Source organism: Palaemon carinicauda, chromosome 12, assembly GCF_036898095.1.
Source record: "Palaemon carinicauda isolate YSFRI2023 chromosome 12, ASM3689809v2, whole genome shotgun sequence".
Taxonomy (NCBI): domain Eukaryota; kingdom Metazoa; phylum Arthropoda; class Malacostraca; order Decapoda; family Palaemonidae; genus Palaemon; species Palaemon carinicauda.
Window position 1 is genome coordinate 69,871,758 of NC_090736.1, and position 19,720 is coordinate 69,891,477.

The following is a 19,720-nucleotide window of genomic DNA, read 5'->3' on the forward strand; positions in this document are numbered from 1 at the left end:
ATAGACTTGGTGGTGAGAGGGATAACAATAGTTCAACAGTTGTAATTGAAGATCCAGACTTTCATACTAGGTTTGATGGACAGAAATGGACAGTCAGGTGGTTTTGGGAAAATAATGAAACTGTGAAACTGAAGAATAAAGTAAGCTGTTATGATAAAAAGCTTGATGGTTGGAAGAAGGAAGAATTTGAGAAGGAAGTGGACAGGTGGATTGCCGAAGGTATTTTAGTTCCATGGAAAGAAAGGTTGACGTTGGTATCATTCCTCTAATGGCAGTGGAACAGCCAACAAAGAACAAGGTGACACCAGTGCTTGATTTTTGGGAACTTAATGTGAATGTCAAGTGTCACACTGGTGATGATGTGACTGATGTATGCAGTGAGACACTGCGAAAATGGCGACAGACAGGTGAGAATGTGTCTGTTGTGGATTTGAAGTCGGCCTACCTACAGTTGAGTGTTGACAAAAAATTTTGGCCATATCAACTAGTGAACTATAAGGGACAGACTTTTTGCCTTACAAGATTGGGATTCGGGTTGAATTCGGCACCACGGATTATGTCTAGGATACTAAAGACTGTATTAGGTAAGGATGAAAAAATAGAGAGAGCAACCAGTTCATATATAGAAGACATTCTTGTGAAAGAATCGATAGCTTCTGCTGATGAGGTGATTAGACATTTGAATACCTTTGGGTTGATAACAAAGTCCCATGAGTCGCTCAATGGAGGTGCTGCTTTAGGATTGCTACTGCAAAGAGTTGGAGGAGAGTTGATGTTCCAGAGAGGTAATAAGTTGCAGATATGCTTACAAGGAGGGAATTGTTTTCAGTTTGTGATACATTAGTGGGTCATTATCCCATAGCTGGAAGGTTAAGAATTGAATGTAGCTACATTAAGTTGAAGTGGCTATCCTGGAGGGTATTTAGCCTTGCATGGTGTATCAGCTCCTCCATGTTGACCAGTTTTACCGACTTTTTACTATAGTCTATGGGTATCATCAATCACTTTATTTATAATTCTGTACATAATGTTTTTGTTATAATTCTTGTTAATCTGGTTTTTAAGTATGATGTCTCTTTTTTTATTTCTATTAATTCTTATGCTGCCTGGAGACATTGAGCGAAATCCGGGACCAGTATGTCCTAGATTTCGTCAATGTCGTCTTCTGTATTGCAATATTCGTGGTCTTCATGCAAATATCCAAGACCTTACAGTTGCGTCCAGACAGTATGATATTCTTTTGTGCTCAGAAACTTTGGTTTCTTATATGAGGCACTCATCTGAGCTCCTTATAACTGGTTTTAAGAAGCCAATAATGTTGAAAAGTGATGCCATCCCTAGGGCCAGGGAAATGGCGGTGTATATTAGGACCGAGTACCCTGCTTCTCATAAGTCCTGCTATCAATGTGGATGTCATGAGATTCAGGTAATAAAAGTTTGTGGCAGGCATAACAACTTTTATTTGTGTTCGATCTACCGGAATCCAGACATGGATGATTCTATCTTCGATTGTCTTCTTACTATTATGGCTAAGTTACAAGAAGATGATAGAAACGCTTCTTTTGTCTTTGTTGGTGATTTTAATGCTCACCATAGGGAGTGGTTAAGTTCTATCTCTCCTACTGATCGCCATGGCTTAAGAGCTTTAGACTTTGCCTCTGAATCAGGCTGTGAGCAAATCATAAATGAAGCTACTCACAGGTCTGGTAATTGCTTGGACCTCGTATACACTGACTCCCCTGGCGTTATAACTAGTAAGGTTGGTTCTCCAGTCGGGACATCTGATCATGCCTTGATTTCATTATTAGTGAAGACTGAGCAGCCTGTCCCTGATATATCATATTCTTGTAAAATTTATATGAAATCCCAAGCAGACTGGAATGGGATTTTACATGATCTTTTGTGCTTGAATTGGTCACAATTATATAATAGTGTAGATCCTGTTGTCCCTTTGAATGAGAATCTAGTCAACATAATTGATAGGCGTATCCCTTCTCGTGTGCTAAGGTACCGAGTAAATGACAAACCGTGGTTCAATGATGATTGTAGACGTGCTTATTTGGAGAAGCAGGAGGCCTATCACCTTTGGAAGAGTAACAGATCAGATTTTGCTCAGAGAGTTTATGCCTCAACTGAAAAGGAGTACAATTTAACCATAAAAGAAACACTTTCTGGTACAACTCAGGAACATAAATGGTGGTCTACCCTTAAATCTGCACTCTTTGGTGTAGATGCAACAGTTCCTCCTTTACTTAAACCAAATAGCTCAGTCACTCACTGTCCAAAGGAAAAGGCAACCCTTTTGGCTGATGTTTTTGACAGTAAACAGAGTAATGAAAAACTTGAACTTCCTCATTCCTGTTTTCCTGAGACTAAACTAACTAGTTTAGCTTTTTGATCTCGTGAGATTAAAGCTCTGTTGGTGGACCTTGATGCTTATGGAGGAGTAGACCCAAATGGTATTTTTCCTTTGATTTTTATAAAGACAGCAGTTTTCTTAGCTCCAAAGTTATCTGTTATTTTGCGCAAGTTAGCAAGGAGAGGAGCTTTTAGCACTTGTTGGAGAATTGGTAATGTTACTCCTCTATGTAAATGTGTTTGTGGTAGCTCAAGTCCCACTGATTACCGCCCAGTTTCCATAACTCCCATATTATCAAAAGTTTTTGAACGTCTTCTGGCAAAACGTCTTAATAGGTTTGCTGAAGGTAATCATCTACTCCCTAGTTTGCAATTTGGTTTTCGTAAAGGCCTTGGAGCATGTGATGCCCTTCTTACAATCTCCAATGCTGTACATAAATCCCTCTATTGTGGTCAGGAAGTTCGTATGATTGGCCTTGATTTTAGTGCTGCCTTTGACCGTGTTAATCATGAGGCCCTTGTTTTCAAACTAAAACAGTTGGGAGTGGGTGGGTCGTTTCTTAGCATTATTATTGATTTTTTAAGTAATAGATCTCAAAGAGTTGTTGTTGATGGGTACCATAGTGATTATAGGAATGTGATATCCGGTGTTCCACAGGGTAGTGTTCTTGGCCCATTACTTTTCATACTATATACACATGACATGTGGTTTGGCCTAGAAAACAAGCTTGTTGCATATGCAGATGATGCTACTCTCTTTGCATCAATTCCATCCCCTGAATGTAGATCTGGGTTTGGTGAATCCCTTAATAGAGATTTAGCTAGAATTAGTGCATGGTGCAAATTATGGGGCATGAAGTTGAATCCTAACAAAACTCAAAGTATGATTGTAAGTAGGTCAAGGACGGTGGCTCCTCAACATCCGGATCTCAGTATTGATAATGTTTCTTTAAATTTATATGACTCTTTCAAAATTTTAGGTGTGATTCTCAACAGCAAATTTACTTTTGAGAAACATATAAGGTCTGTGTCTTCTTCAATTGCACAAAAAATAGGCTTATTGAGAAAGTCTTTCAAGACTTTTGGTGATCAATCTATTCTGAAGAAATGTTTTAATTCTTTCATTCTACCTTGTTTTGAGTATTGTTCTTCTGTCCGGTGTTCAGCTGCTGATTCTCATCTTAATTTGTTGGACAGAAACTTACGGTCTATTAAATTTCTTATTCCTGATCTAGATATTAATCTCTGACACCATCGTTCAATTAGTTTATTGTGCATGTTGCATAAGATTTTTCATAACTCTGACCATCCTTTACATTCAGATCTCCCTAGACAATTCTATCCTATTCGTAATACTAGGCAGGCAGTTAATTCTAATAGCCAGGCCTTCTCCATAATGAGGCTCAATACTACGCAGCACTCTAGAAGTTTTATTCCAGCTGTTACCAAGTTGTGGAATGATCTTCCTAATCGGGTAGTTGAATCAGTAGAACTTCAAAAGTTCAAAGTTGGAGCAAATGCTTTTTTGTTGACCAGGCGGACATGAGTCTTTTTAAAGTTTATTTATGACATATTTGTTTTTGATGTTGTTAATAGTTTATATATTACATGTCTGTTTTGACGTGGTTACTTTTTTTAGAATGATTTATTGTTAATTTGTTCTCTTCATTTATTTATTTCCTTTTTTCCTTTCCTCACTGGGCTATTTTTCCCTGTTGGAGCCCCTGGGTTTATAGCATCTTGCTTTTCTAACTAGGGTTGTAGCTTGGATAGTAATAATAATAATAATAATAAGAGAAACGCCTCAGGAGCACGTTGGGAGGATCCTGTTGGTGAACAGTCCATGATGATGGTTAAAGAAGTAATTGAGATAGTAAAGTTAGATGATCCTGTGAGAGGAAACTGGTGTGTCCCGAGTGTAAAGCATGGTGTTGTGTGGTGTGATGCCAGCAAAATTGCTATGGGTGTAGTTTTGGAGATAAATGGCAAAATTGCTGAGGATGCTGCTTGTCTTAGATAAAAGGACGATTTCAACCACATCAATGTTGCCGAACTAGAAGCTGTTTTGAAAGGAGTAAATTTAGCCATTAGATGGGGTTTAGAGTCGATAGAGGTGAGGACTGTCTCTGCAACCGTGGGGGCATGGTTGAAATTTATAGTCAGTGCTGAGAAGCGTGTCCACACAAAAGGAGCTGCTGAGATGATAATCAAAAGACGCTTGGGTACATTGAAGGAATTGATTACTGAGTTTGGTTTGAATATCGTTGTTCAGATGGTGCCTTCAGAGAAGAATAAAGCTGATATTTTGACAAGAGTCAAGAAGAATTGGTTGGTGAGCAGTAAAGTTGAACATGCACATCTCTGTGCAGGTGCTGTAGTTGATATAACAGAGTTGCATAGTAAACACCATATGGGAATTGACAGAACACTATATTTAGCTAAAAAGTTGGATCCTCAAGTTTCCAGAGAATGTGTGAAGAAGGTAGTTCAGTGTTGTGATCGTTGTCAGTCCATTGATCCTGCGCCTGTGATGCACAAAGGAGGCGAATTAAGTGTTGAAAGAAACTGGCAGCGCCTAGCTATTGATGTTACTCATTACAGACAGGTACCCTATTTACCAGTGGTGGATTGTGGTCCAGGTCGTTTTGCAATATGGAGGCAGCTAAAGAGAGAAGATGCTCAAGAAATATCTGCCGAGTTGAATAGCATCTTTTTGGAAAGAGGGCCATTTGATGAACTATAACTGGATAATAGTACAGCGTTTAGGTTGCAGTGTTTAGGAGATATGTTGTCTCGTTGGAACACTGTTAGGGTGTTTCGGGCTGCTTATCGACCAGGAGGAAATGGAATAGTTGAAAGACATCATAGGACCATCAAGGCTATTGCAGAGAGAGGAGGAATTAGTCCTATAGAAGCAGTGTTTTGGTACAACAGCACACCAAGATCTGGACAAGTTGAATCGTCTGTTCCACAACTTTCGGTATACAGATATGAGTGGAGGTATCCTTCAGTAGTCCCCAATGGAACAGATACCAGGCAAGACAAGCCCCTTTTAATCAAGATGGGAGAGGAAGTGTGGGTGAAGCCCCCAAACGCCCATTGTACTACTCAATGGCGTAAAGAGATTGTCACTCATGTGAACTCTTCAAACAACATTTCCGTTGATGGAATGCCAAGGCATGTGTTGGATGTGCGACCAGTTATAGTTCCAGCTTCCCTATCTGATGGCTCAAGTGAAATGTCAAGTGATGATTCAATCTCTGAAGAATCAGTGGAACCACAAGTAAGTGTTCAAAGAGAAATGGGAGAAAATCAGCGTCCACAGAGGAATAGAAAACCACCTGTATGGATGGCTGATTATGTTTCTGATTAAGTCTTGTGCTGTGTGTGTGTGTGTGTGTATGTATGTATGTATGTATGTATGTATGATGCGTGTTGATCTTAAGATCAGGTGGGCGTGTTGTGTGATTAATGTAATTAACGATTTTTGTTTGTAATATACCTTGGAAAACACTGCCACAGTTATGAGGTAGTTAGATTGTTTACACCTGTAGGAGTTGTCGGAAAAAACAATGCCGTTGTGACGAGGGAAACAGATCGTTCACACCTTGAGGGGTTGTCAGGTAGCTATTGTCCAGGTAGGGTGATTGCCCCGGGGCCCTGAGGCTGTGAATTCGTGGTGTGGGTCCTTTCTTGCTATTCTCCTCATTGGTTGGTGAGTTGCAACTCGAAGGTCGTCCATTACTACCACAGAGGGAATTGGTAAGGTGAGTTTCAACTACAAAAGTTGCAATCTCTTCCTCAAACGTTTTTTTACAGATACAATCTCTTCCTTAAACGTTTTGTTTACAGTTGCAATCTCTTCATCTAACGTTTTTTGCAGTTGCAATCTTTTCCTGAAACGTTTTTTACAGTTGCAATCTCTTCCTCAAAGGGTTTTTTTTTTTTTTATTTTTTTTTATTTTTTATTTTTTTTTTTTTGCAGTTGCAGTTGCAGTCTCTTCCTCAAACTTTTTTTACAGTTGCAATCTCTTCCTCAAACCTTTTTTTTTTATGTTGCCATCTCTTCATCAAAGGTTTTTTCAGTTACAATCTCTTCCTCAAACTTTTTCTTTTGCAGTTGCAATCTCTTCCTCAAACCTTTTTTACAGTTACAATCTCTTCCTCAAACTGTTTTTACAGTTGCAATCTCTTCCTCAAACGTTTTTTACAGTTGCAATATCTTCCTCGAACGTTTTTTTGGCAGTTGCAATCTCTTCCTCAAACGTTTGTTTTTTTCGTTGCAATCTCTTTCTCGAACGTTTTTTAAAAGTTGCAATCTCTTCCTCAAACTTTTTTACAGTTACAATCTCTTCCTCAAACATTTTTTTTACAGTTGAAAGCTGTTCCTAAAACTTTTTTTTACAGTTTAGGACCCCGCACAGCTTTTTCTGTCGCCAAACCAAGGCTCACATTCTTCAAAGATTCCCATTATATGAAATATTCATTTTCCTTTTTGGGAACCCTTTGTCGGCCTTATGCGTCTATCATTAAAGAATTTCCTTCCATTGCATTCAGTTTAAACCAAATCATCCCCCAGAGGTGGGTGCACTGTGAGCATTAATGAAATTTCTCTGCAGTGTTCTTTCAGCTTCCTAGCTGGACTCATTTTCTAGCCTTCTCCTATACGTTCGTTTCTGTTTAGTTTCTTTCATTTTGCTGTCCAACCTCTTGAATTCTACTTCATCGACATGCTGCAGATCCTCCTACTTCGTTGCAAATATGCGCCGAATGTTCTATTAAGCCCCAGTGTCTGGCATTTTGGCCCTAATTCATAAATCCATTTGAAACCAAAAAAAAGAAAGAAAAAAAAAAGCTGGACTTGGGTATTTGTGTTATTTTACCTCTTCCGTTCTTCTCATACTATACGCCAGACTCGGTCATTGTTTGTCCATTCCAGTTTCTTACATAGGCCTACTGGTCACAGGAAGTACCTAAAAATCCAGCGTTCTTCTCGTAAAAACTTTCATCAAACGTTTCTGATGTAATGTACAGTTGGACACATGAATTGCTAGTACACCTCACTAAGGAAGCGCACCCAGCCACACCCTTACTGTGCTGCTAGTTTCTGAGTTTAGCCCAGCACACCACCTTTGTCAGCCCTCGCTACACTAGCTTTTTGGTTAATCATCATAAATTAAGGGTGTGACAGGGTACACTTCTTCGGAGCAAGGTGTGCCATCTATTCCTGTATCCAACCGTACCACATCCAAAATCTTAAGCCTCGATGCATTCCAGCAAAATTTGTACGAAGAGTGAAACTGGATCCCAACATATCAAAATTAGTGGTTATTATATAAGCACGAAAATCTGTTTTATTCACCAGCATCCAACAGGAACAATAAAGCGATGGCCATTTGCCTCAAGTGTTAAGATTCATCTGTAATTCAGGGAGAACTTCCTTCCCTAAGGGTTCCACAACAAGCGAGTTTTCCCCTGCTTCCCGACCCAACCGGTGACGCAATTGTTAGAATAGCATTTAATTCAAATTATCCCTGATGAGTCAATATGGATGAAAATCAAAACAATATCGTGCTCAAAGAGAATTAAATTTCTACCTTATATTAAGCATATTGCCAAAATAGATAAAACAACAGCAAGATTTAGTTAAGACGACATCAAGATTTAGATAATGTATCTCAAGACAGTTCATTAATGACCTAACAATTTGTAATGACTTGGCCAACATTGCTCAGATAATACCAATTAATATGTTATGGACTGATCTGACGTATATATATATATATATATATATATATATATATATATATATATATATATATATATATATATATATATATATATATATATATATGCGTGTATATATGTATATGTATGTGATTTGTATATTATTATTATTTTTATTATTATTATTATTATTATTATTATTATTATTATTATTATTATTATTATTATTATTATTATTATTATTATTATCAAATATCTTACTATTCATCTAGATCTGAGTACCTTCCTGTTTTCACTGCCCTTTTTTCCTTAACAGTGATTTTGGGCGACGAGCAAGAGTACCGACTGACCTGATATCTTATGGCCAATTACGACCCCTCAGTCAGGCCTGCCAAAAACTCGTCCGAAGCCCTCAGCGTTGTCTTCGGCTTGTCCCTCCACAGCATCATCGATGTGGTAAGTAATGCTGTATGTCTTTATTAATTTTTTAGAAGAAAAAAAATTTGGTATTATAAACTATGTATTGAAAATAGATGATCTATTATCTAGTTGAAAAGATGGACTAACCCAAATAGAAGTAAACTTTCGAGATACTTATGTTTCTTAAATGTGCTGTCCTTCCTTCTCATATCATCATTTTTGGATCACAGTGTTAGTGCGCTACATTTTCCAGTTTTCTTGAATAATTTGTTAGTAGTCGTCTTAGGTGAATTTTAGTATTGTTATTAAAAGTTAAACGTTTTAGCCTATTTTAGTTCACGTTTCCACATCCATTTAAGCTTACGGTGGTATATTCCTAACATTTGTGTTCTCAAAAAAGACACTGATGTGTGTTTGAATTATTTAAGACAAGCTTTCAAAACAGTACAATATTGATTTGTTCTTGATGAAACTTTTCTACTTAGAGAGCAGTGGACTGTGGATTTTTCTTTCTTCTATTGACTTTGATTGGACTGGAATTCCAATGCTTGATCCTTAAGTAGATCCAAGGAAAAGAGAGCGACAAGACATAGGTTGAGTTTTATATTGAAAGAAGGAATAGATTAACTTTGAAAATATTTAATATTGCCAGATTTAGGTAAGACAGCAAGATTTAGATATGATGTCAACAACATTATTATTATTATTATTATTATTGTTATTATTATTATTATTATTATTATTATTATTATTATTATTATTATTATTATCATTATTATTATTATTACTATTATTATTATTATAATTTGTTAAGCCACAACCCTAGTTGGAAAAGGGCTCCAACAGGGAAAATAACCTAATGAGGAAATGAAATAAAGAAATGAATAAACTACAAGTGAAGTAAATTGCAATTAGAATAACATATTTTATGAACAGTAACAACATTAAAATAGATATTTCATAAATAAACTGTAAAAAGAGACTTATATCAGCCTATTTAACGCACAAACATTCGCTGCAAGACATCGGCATGATTTAGATAAGACGTCAGCAGGAGAATAACATCAAAGAAAATGTCAATTAGAATATCTACATAGAAAGTAGAGGGTACTGTTGATTGGCCATTTAAGAGGGAGCTTACTTCACATCTCAGTGAAATTTGAAAAGTGATATATGGTGAAAGCTATGAGCAAATGAGAGTCGAGTAAAGAGAAATAGGGAAGGCAATTGTATGGGTGATGCTTTTGAAGAATAAAGTAGACAGGGACAATGTGAAAGGGGAAAATAATTGGGGTGATGGCATTGAAAGGATGAATTTTAGCAAGAGATTGAGCGAGTTAAAAGAAAAATAAAGACTTGTTTTCGAGGCGAGGTCATTGCAGTATGGCAAGTTAATGAGGAAATGGACGTTAGATTGCAACAATAAAATAAAGAGACGTTTTAATAGTGTTATTGCAGTGCATTTATTGAAGAACTGTTGAAATTATATGACTTGAAGTCACCGGAGGATTTCACGTTAGTGGAAATGTTTTCGTGGAAGTATCTGTAAATTATATATTTGAAATTGAAAGCCTTAGGACAATTAAAAGGTTTATGGTTACAGGGCATAATTAGTATAAGTACAGGGATATTCTGCAATTTGGTAATGAAAAGGTAATTTAGTGGGCTACCAAAGTTTGTAATGTATGAATAATCCAAGCATGATGGAAAAAACATAGGACACTGTTTCCACGAATGTGTTTTAGTGAAAATAGTTTCAATTAAATTTAAGGAAGTTTTAAACAAAATTGCACCATAATTCTAATTTCGTGTTTGCTTTTTGTCATAACAAACTAGAGGAAAGCATAAGAATTTTTTTGCTTGAGCTAACATTGATTTATTTAGTATACAGTAGTTTGTCTCTGTATCGGAGAAGCCTATCGTCCTCAATTTCACATTATTGACAGAAAGATATGAGGAAAAGCAAAATATTCTCTCTAATCATGAACAATTCACAACATCAATTGTTTTTTTTTCAGAATTCGTATTAACCAACCAAAGGAACATAACCTTCAACTGAAATAATCCTCTTCGTGCTATGAGTGCCATCTATTGTTTTGGCGTTTCGGCTGACTTAACTTAATTATTATTATTATTATTGCCTCCGCCAAGGAAGTTATATTTTTACCTGCGTTTATTTATTGATGTGTTTGTGTGTTTTAACAACACATAAGTATTATGCTTGGGAGGAACCCATTATATTTTGGAGATGATCCGTATCATGGTCGGGATTCTGGTTATTATTATTATTATTATTATTATTATTATTATTATTATTATTATTATTATTATTATTATTATTATTATTATTATTATTGTTATTAGCTAAGCTACAACCCAAATTGAAAAATTGAAAACCTCGTCTGATTGCTCTTTCTATTATTATTATTATTATTATTATTATTATTATTATTATTATTATTATTATTATTATTATTATTATTAGCTAAGCTACAAACCTAATTGGGATAGCAGTATGTTACATGCCCAAGGGCTCCAACAGAGAGACAAAATCCAATAAGAAAGGAATTTTCTAAACTATATTAGAAGTAATGAAAAAATAATATGAAATACCTTAAGATCAATAAGATTGTTAAGATAGAAATGTCATATATAAACTATGAAGAGAGACTCAAATCAGCCTGTTTAACATGAAAACATTTGCTGCAAGTTTGAATTTCTGAAGTTCCGCCGATTCAACCGCAAAAGTAATAGCCTCTGTACCAAGGTCTTCCACTGTCTTTGGTTAGTGTTCTCTTGCTTGAGGGTACACTCCGACATACTATTCCATCTAGTTTTTCTTCCGTTTGTTTTGTTCAAGTTTTTATAGTTTATATAGGAAATATATATTCTAATGTTGTTACTGTTCTTAAAACATTATATTTTTCCTTGTTTCCTTTCCTCACTGGACAATTTGCTCTGTTGGGGCTCCTGGGCTTATAGCATCCTACTTTTCCAACTAGGGTTATAGCTTAGCAAATAATAATAATAATAATAATAATAATAATAATAATAATAATAATAATAATAATAATGAGTAATCTTTAGTGATGTATTTATGACTATAGATTTATATAGCATTTTGTAAATATAATGTTAAAATGTTATTGACTGCTAATTTTCTCTGGCAAATGAAGGAAAAACCAGAAAGTTTACTGACATTAATATTTAGTATATCACTCACATCTTTTACGGTGCTGCAGTATCCCTTGATAAAGTTAATAGGCTTCGAACTTCTTTGGGGCTCTCGACATCTGGCAACGCTTCCCCCTCCCTTCGCGCTCTCCTTTTGTACAATTTATTACAATAATATTACAAATATCGTGAATAGTCCATAATTTTATCATTTAACACTAAATAAAAAAGCTGATTAGCCCCTACTTTTGCTGGGTCCCTAGGCTTCAGCCTAGTCAGCCTTAAGGATAACACATCAATCATTTCTTTGATTTGTTTTGTTTTTCAAGTGATATTAACCTGTCTGGTTACCAACCCTTTACTGAGACTTTAATCTTCTATAAGTGGTTACTACAAACGCCTCATTGTATTTCTTTTGGAAATGCGAATTATTTTCCAGATGGTTCCTGTAAAACATTTTGTTCAACGGCATGTTTCTCTAATTACTTAGAGAGCCGAAATACTCTTTCTTTTACTGTGAATTTAACCGTCTTCCTGGTATAATAAAGAGGGCACTAATAGTTCTCTGCGACCTACTTTCTGTTGTTATATTAACTATAGCTTTACCGGTTAAAGATTTTACCCTTATACTCACTAGTTTTGTTTTTTTCAGTCAGTATATTGACCATATATTTGTTATTCAAACTTAAAGCCTTTCAGCTTACTATTTGAAGATGTGTCAACCTTTTGCTTGTCAAGAAAGTCATATAAGTGAAAAGTGAAATGTTATATGGAATATGTGTGTATTCTTTTAAACGAGACTAAAATATGTAATCGTTTATCGCAGTTTTATTTATGAAAATTTTAACATTTCATTTTAAATTATTGATTCAAGTTCGGAGATTTAAGATAATATCATTTATTTGGCCTTCGATATCGATAGCCATTAACTCATCATTTCTTTAAGAGAGAACACCATTAATATATTTTTGCTATTGAAGGGAGAGAGAGAGAGAGAGAGAGAGAGAGAGAGAGAGAGAGAGAGAGAGAGAGAGAGAGAGAGAGAGAGAGAGAGAGATACTCTTACCAAAACAATGTTACAGCATCTTGGAGTCGTGAACACCATTATGCGTTTGGAGAATAGAGACAATTGTTTGTTCTAGCCAAACACAGAAGGATCGTGAAATGGGCGTATGAAGGATATTAATCTTAATATCGTGTGATAAACAGTGTCATTTCCCTGGATATGCAGCGCGAACATAGCCTATGTTGGGAAGTAAGTTTGTCTTAAAGACGATACTGGAGCACAATCGGATTGCTCGCTTTCCTGTATATCTTAAAGTAACATGTCAATGTTGCAAGATTCTTTAAGCGAGGTGTTTGGGCTTGGAAAACTACTCGAAAATAATTTTTGACTGTAAAAGAAATAGTGCTATTACGTTATTTATTTCTAGATATGATTATGAAAAAGAACATAGTTTTCAATTAGAAAATAGTGCTATTTGTTCGCCAGAAAATAGTTCTAAGTACACAGGTAGTGAAACGAAAACTATTATATTTTATACATCTTTATGTTCTTTACCACATAATCCCCAAGTGAAATCTGACCGTTTTATTGATAACTTTGGCCTTGGTCTAAGATATACTTACTAAACAATAACAGAAGCAATATAATTTTTTTCTAGATGTTTCCTAAGGCTTACTTGATCCATATGAAAATGATTACTAATTTACATATTTCGCTAACAGGTGTTGTTTTGTTGCTTCAGACTAAGAAATCTCCTGTGAATTAAAGTTAAAGGTGATGTATTCATCCTTCATAAACTTACAGTATTTTAAGAATCGTTCGGCGTACTTCATTTTGATGAGTAAATCCACACTATTATAACCCTAGAAAAATGAGAAAGACCTCAATATCATCTAAGAAAAACTTTATAACTCTTATAAAGTAAGAACTTGTTTCACAATCTTGGAGCTGTATATTTGAAGGCTGAGCTGCGTCTTGACTTCTATCATTTGAAATCCTCCTTAGCCTTAGTCCAGCTACAAATAGCTGAAATCTGTCTGTGATTAGCGGCGTTGCCACGTTTCTTATAGCAGTGCCACTAGAAAATTAAATTATCCCCATCTCTATGGACAGCAATGAATTGGCATAAGAAAATATGGCAATAACTATAATTTCTAAGTGTCAGCCCTTTGCTGTGGAAATCGAGTCTGATCGGATTTCATAAAGCTAAATTATCAGCCATAACATTCGCATAGTAGCAGATCGATCCCAGTCGACCTCAGTGGTGGTTTGGGTTTGCCCGGCTGACGTTCTGGTGAGTATCTATTCTGATGAAACTGGAACTAAAGCCAGACACCTTTTATACAAACAGTTTAAAAGTATGCGCCTGCGCAAGGACAGTGAAAAAGAGATAACCTCATTTGAATCCAAAATACTGTTTATGAAAAATACTTTCTGACGGGAAATAAGGATTAATTACCATCAAATTCTCTCATTGTATCTTTACGAGCAAGAAACCCACTGCATAGATTAGCCAATTAGTTGGATAAAAGTTAAAAATCCTAATTGACAGGCTCTTTTTAGGGGAAGATCTCTACAACGGCGCTCAAGAAATAAACGTTATATAGGGGTATGTTTGAGCTACTGAATTACAGACAACACACACACACACACACACACACTCTCTCTCTCTCTCTCTCTCTCTCTCTCTCTCTCTCTCTCTCTCTCTCTCTCTCTCTCTCGTAAACACACACATATACACATTTAAATGAAGAAGCATGTTTTGTGAGTTCTGTCACACTCTTTTTCCATATTTAACATTAATGTCGTAAAGTAACAATTCTGTAAGAAGCAATTATTGAAACGTCCTCAGAGAAACGCCATTGAAAACCAGTCCACAGCCATGTAAAACTCAGTGAACAGGTGAAATTGTGGAAATAGTGAAGGGAATAGAGGAAATTTAAGTTAACTACTGAATCCCTCCCATGCGGTTAAAAGTTACATAATGAAGTCACAGTTTGCTAAAAATGTTTCAGTGTTAAGAGTGTTTTATGACAAAAGTTCCAATTGTAAGAGGGTTTCAGACTCAGCAATTCCAATTTAAGAAAGTTTAATTTAAAAGTACTCGAATTTTAAGAGGATTGTGTGAGAAAAAGTTACAATTCTAAGATGGTTTTTGGCCAAAAAAAGTTGTCAGACGGTTTCATGTCATAATTTCTAAATCTATGAGAGTTAAATGCCAAACCGTTTCAATGTTAAAGGGTTTTCAAGCCAAGAAATTAAAATTCTAAGAGGTTTTTCTCGCCAAGAGTTCCAATTATAAATAGGCTTCTGATCATAAGAGGGTTCAGTTACGAGAGGGTTTCGGGCCAAAACAATCCAATTGTAATAGGGTATCATGATAAATTATCCCAATTCGAAAAGTTTCATGCTAAATTGATCAAATTTCAAGAGCTGTTCAATCCGAAAAAGAATTATTCTAAGTAGGTTTCAAGTAAAAGGATCCTATTTTGAAGGATTTTTCACGCCTAACAGTTGTAATTCTTAGAGGGTTTCATTCCAGTACGATACAATTCTAAGAGTTTTTCATTGCGAAATTCTTCATTTGAATGAGTTTCATATAAAATGCCTGGTCCAGAGCATGTTTCTCTATATTTTCCTCAGAAGCTTTTAGAAAAGTTTTTTTCGCCTTGATTTATAGTGGGGTTGGTAATTCATGGCCTTTGTCAGTGACCATAATTCTTTCCCGATTTTTAAAGCCTGCATTTACTGTTCATGAAGTTCTAACGGCAAGTATTGGCTTTAGAAAGAAATGGAGAATAGAATGGAGTAATTGAAAACAATATAAATGCTGTGAGATTATTTTTTTTTTGTTCCCTTGTGGAAGATTAATTTTAGTTTTATTTTTTTTTATTTTTTGTTTGTCAAATCCATAGAGAGAGAGAGAGAGAGAGAGAGAGAGAGAGAGAGAGAGAGAGAGAGAGAGAGAGAGAGAGAGAGTGTGTGTGTGTGTCAGCGAGCGAGAGGTAGTTAGTGTATTGATTGTTTGTTGTGAGAAAGACTGTTGGTTTAAACAAGATTGTTTGTTTATGTTTTTAGTTAGGTTACGACAGTGCTGAATGTCTTGGGTGAATGTTCTTTTTTATTTGACTGCAGCTAGAGGCAATTGTGTGGTTTGAATGCTGGATTACTATTTTATATTATTTTTCGACCAGCGTGGAAGTGTTTTGTTTATTTTGACAGTAAGCACATTTCATTTATCTTTACTAAGTGTGATTCTGAATGATAGACAGTTTCTTATTTATCGTTGATTATAGTGCGATAGTTTAGTTAGCTAGGATTGCTCGTAAGTGGTTTTCTTTTTTATTTTGCAGGCCGTAATTCCTCCTTTGGAGAGAGTTTCCTTGAATGTAAAATTGATTGTTGATGACCTGGCTTTTTAAGGAACTTGATATGACTACTCAGATTTAGATAAACGTTGATGACTCGAACTGAAATAACCTTCGATTGATGATGATGATGATGATGATGATGATGACGATAACATGCACAACCCAAACCAATTAATACAATTGTGTATTAATATTTGTCAGTGTTCCGGTTCCTGCAGAGTTGTGATTTTTTGGATATTAAAAAGACTGTTGGCCCTTGTGTGGACGAAAGCGTCCACTCAGAATCATATATATATATATATATATATATATATATATATATATATATATATATATATATATATATATATATATATATATATATATATATATATATATATATAAATATATATATATATATATATATATATATATATATATATATATATATATATATATATATATACATACTTAATACATATTTTGGTGTTGTGAGCCATTTAATTTTACGTTATGTTAGGTTTGTTTTTGGATGGTTTATTTGAATGGTGTTACGTTTTTTTTTATATTTAGTGTAAAGTTTATGATTAGTTTTAAGTGTAATTATTTTGGTTGTGGATGGTTTAATGTTAAGCGTTTTAGTTTTAAGGAATATAGTATTAAGGTTATGTTTTGTTTTTATTTCCCTTCTGTCTGAGAGTCCAGTTGATAACGTAAGGGGAAAGTTTGTGCAGAGGAGACATCTGTCTGTTAGAGTGATTCAAGGGTGTGGGGGTTGTTCTCGTGACATCCCGCCACACCCTTATAAAAGATTAGAATGAATTACTTATTTTAATATCAATATCAATATTTGAAGTTTGGATGAAATCTTGGCTCCGTGCAAGTTTATAGGAAATTTGAATATAGAATATAAACCTATATAATGTAAGCAACTTATATGAAGAAATAGCTCCTCATATCTACTGAAGTTATTTGAATGTCTCAAAATTTCTATGATGTTTAGTGAGAAATGGTTTTGACTATTCACTTCTATATGGAATAAATCTTGTACCTTATTGTATTCTGAATTTACCTTCCTTAAAAGATAAACACTATTTTTCTGCTCAACTAATGCAAAAACACATTCTTAATACCTTTCCCAAAATGAAAATCTCTCATTAATTGAAAATAAAACTTCTTTGTTATAAATTATCTAAATATAAATTTTGCCTACTGAAATTAAAACAAAATTTCCAGGTAAGAAAGTAATGAATGTAATCTTACACTGTAAAATTGCTGTTATTGAAAGATGTTGTATATAGTTCTATGAAATGTTCAGCGACTCGGGAGAGTGACTTTTATCTCGCCTTCTTTTTTGTTTCTTTGATTCAAAAACATATACTTTTGTTACACCTTACAACCTCGGATAGCCTAAGCGATATATATATATATATATATATATATATATATATATATATATATATATATATATATATATATATATATACATACATATATATATATATATATATATATATATATATATATATAAATATTATATATATATTATATATACATACATATATATATATATATATATATATATATATATATATATATATATATATATATATATATATATATATATATATATATATATATATATATATATATATATATATATATATATATACACATATATATATATAACGGATTTTGAGCGAAGCGAAACATCTATTTTTGGGTGAGATGGCCATGTCGTCCTGATGGAAGTTCCTATAGGGTAGCTTCCAAGGGTATATTACAACTACGGCGATATTCCCAGAGAATTTACCTTAAGGTACCAGAATTCTAACTCCTGGAGCGAGTATCCCTCGTGAAAGGGATATCGCGACATATCAGAGGACGTATTCTAGACACCTCACATGGCAATCTACATCCTGGACAGAGATTTCGTCTCGTAGGAGGTGATTGGCGAGATACGAATTCGGGAAAGAAAAAGGGGAGCCGCTCCCAAGGCTTCCCTATCCCCCGATTCGTATGCGTGCCTGGCGCCAATCCTGGCGCCATCTGTATTCCTTGTAGCGTACACGAGGTGCTACAGATACTGTATGTAGGGAGGGGTCCTACAGCCCTTTCTTAGAAAGGCAAGGGCGGGTCCATCAGGACGACATGGCCATCTCACCCAAAAATAGATTTTTCGCTTCGCTCAAAATCCGTTTTTTGGGCTCAAGCCATGTCGTCCTGATGGAAGTGTACCAGAGCATTACTGTATCTGTGGATTCTCAGAACGTGCCGTACTCCCCGGAGGTAATTTTTTCCCGGTCGACTAGACCTAGAGACCTAAGATGTTACCGTTATACATCTTTTCAACTAACTATAAACTATGTTAGAGCTTCCTGCCCCCTACAGGGAAGAGTCCTACTAGACTCTGGAAAAGTCTCGAAGAGTACATATATCTATGTATGAATACCAGGCAAGCTGATATAGTGGTCTCGCCCTATATTAAGTAAAGCATAGTTTGTATAGAACCACTGCGTCAATATATATTGACCAGTAATCCGCACAATACTTGTATTGGACAAAGGTTTATATCCGCATAGGAAGAAACTAATAAAACCGCCCTCGTCCCTTTATGGGACGGAGTCCTCCCATTAGGGGACTACATAAACCAATGCAACATAGCTTGCATAACAGAACAATTCTATCAGAATTATCCCAGATAAGATACATAGAATTAAAATGCTCAATTATACCAATAAATTGACACAGGTGAAAGAGACGCAAGGTTCTCAAGAACAAGTTTATTGACAGACAATAAACAGACAGGTTAACAACAAATATATATATATATATATATATATATATATATATATATATATATATATATATATATATATATATATATATATATATATATATATATATATATATATAGGAGAGGATAACCCGAAACTTTAAGCATAAGTATGATAGTAAACAGAACTTGTTTATCTGAAAGAAAAACCATTAAACACCACTTTAATAAGATACCGAGGTATCAAGTCATAAAAGTCTGTATTACAAATCAATCACATTAGCGTTAGAAACGCTCGGCACACATGTCTGAACTTATGCTAGGTTCACCTTTGAAAGAAGGAACAGTCTATATGGGCACTTGGTGCCCTCATTTAGTTTGTAGTACAGTATTTACCTACACACTCACCCTGGACTTAATCGTCCCAATTAAGACCACTGTTCCTCGCAGAGTTAAACAGTAGGGTTAACTACACGACCCACTGCTACCACAGATCTCTTAAGTTCCTCTACTTGCTTCGCATAGTGGCGAAAGAACACCCTGGAAGACTTCCAGCCCGTGTATGAGCGGAGATGTTCAAAATCCATACAATTAAAGAAATTTAGGGATGAGGCAACTTTCCTCGGATCGTGACCTGCGGGTGTACTGTCAGGATCCGCTCTGCGAATAAAATATGTGATTTTCGCTCTGAGTTGATTCAGGGATAAATTTGAGCCTGATGTTTCTCCCCTGAATAGTTGACCACCCTTGAAGTCTGAAGTTCTACGAAGATAGACCTTTAGGCATTCTACTGGACATAGAGATGCATCTTCTTTCAGAGGGCAGATTCTCCAGGGACCCCACCTGTTGGTGGGTAACTCATTCTTGGCGAGAAACGTAGGATCCGGAAACAGGTTCAGATCCCCCCCA

The 19,720-nt window shown here is 35.2% G+C and overlaps 1 protein-coding gene and 1 pseudogene across 1 annotated transcript; both read left to right on the plus strand.

The window, feature by feature from the left end:
- Nucleotides 1–268: 268 nt before the first annotated feature.
- LOC137650882 (uncharacterized) lies at nt 269–5,101 on the plus strand. Its single transcript, XM_068384032.1, has 2 exons — nt 269–785; nt 4,416–5,101. The coding sequence occupies exons 1-2, from the start codon at nt 269–271 to the stop codon at nt 5,099–5,101; spliced, it is 1,203 nt and encodes a 400-aa protein (XP_068240133.1).
- A 781-nt stretch (nt 5,102–5,882) lies between these two features.
- The window catches only part of LOC137650883 (neuronal acetylcholine receptor subunit alpha-10-like), a 56,089-nt pseudogene continuing 42,251 nt past the window's right edge, over nt 5,883–19,720 (plus strand).

Excerpts from the sequence above, each read along its gene's own strand:
- LOC137650882 (XM_068384032.1), top strand. The coding sequence starts at position 269 with ATGGCAGTGGAACAGCCAACAAAGAACAAGGTGACACCAGTGCTTGAT. Across the intron at positions 786-4,415 it reads AGAGTTGATGTTCCAGAGAG|AAGCTGTTTTGAAAGGAGTA; the intron begins GTAATAAGTTGC and ends TTGCCGAACTAG.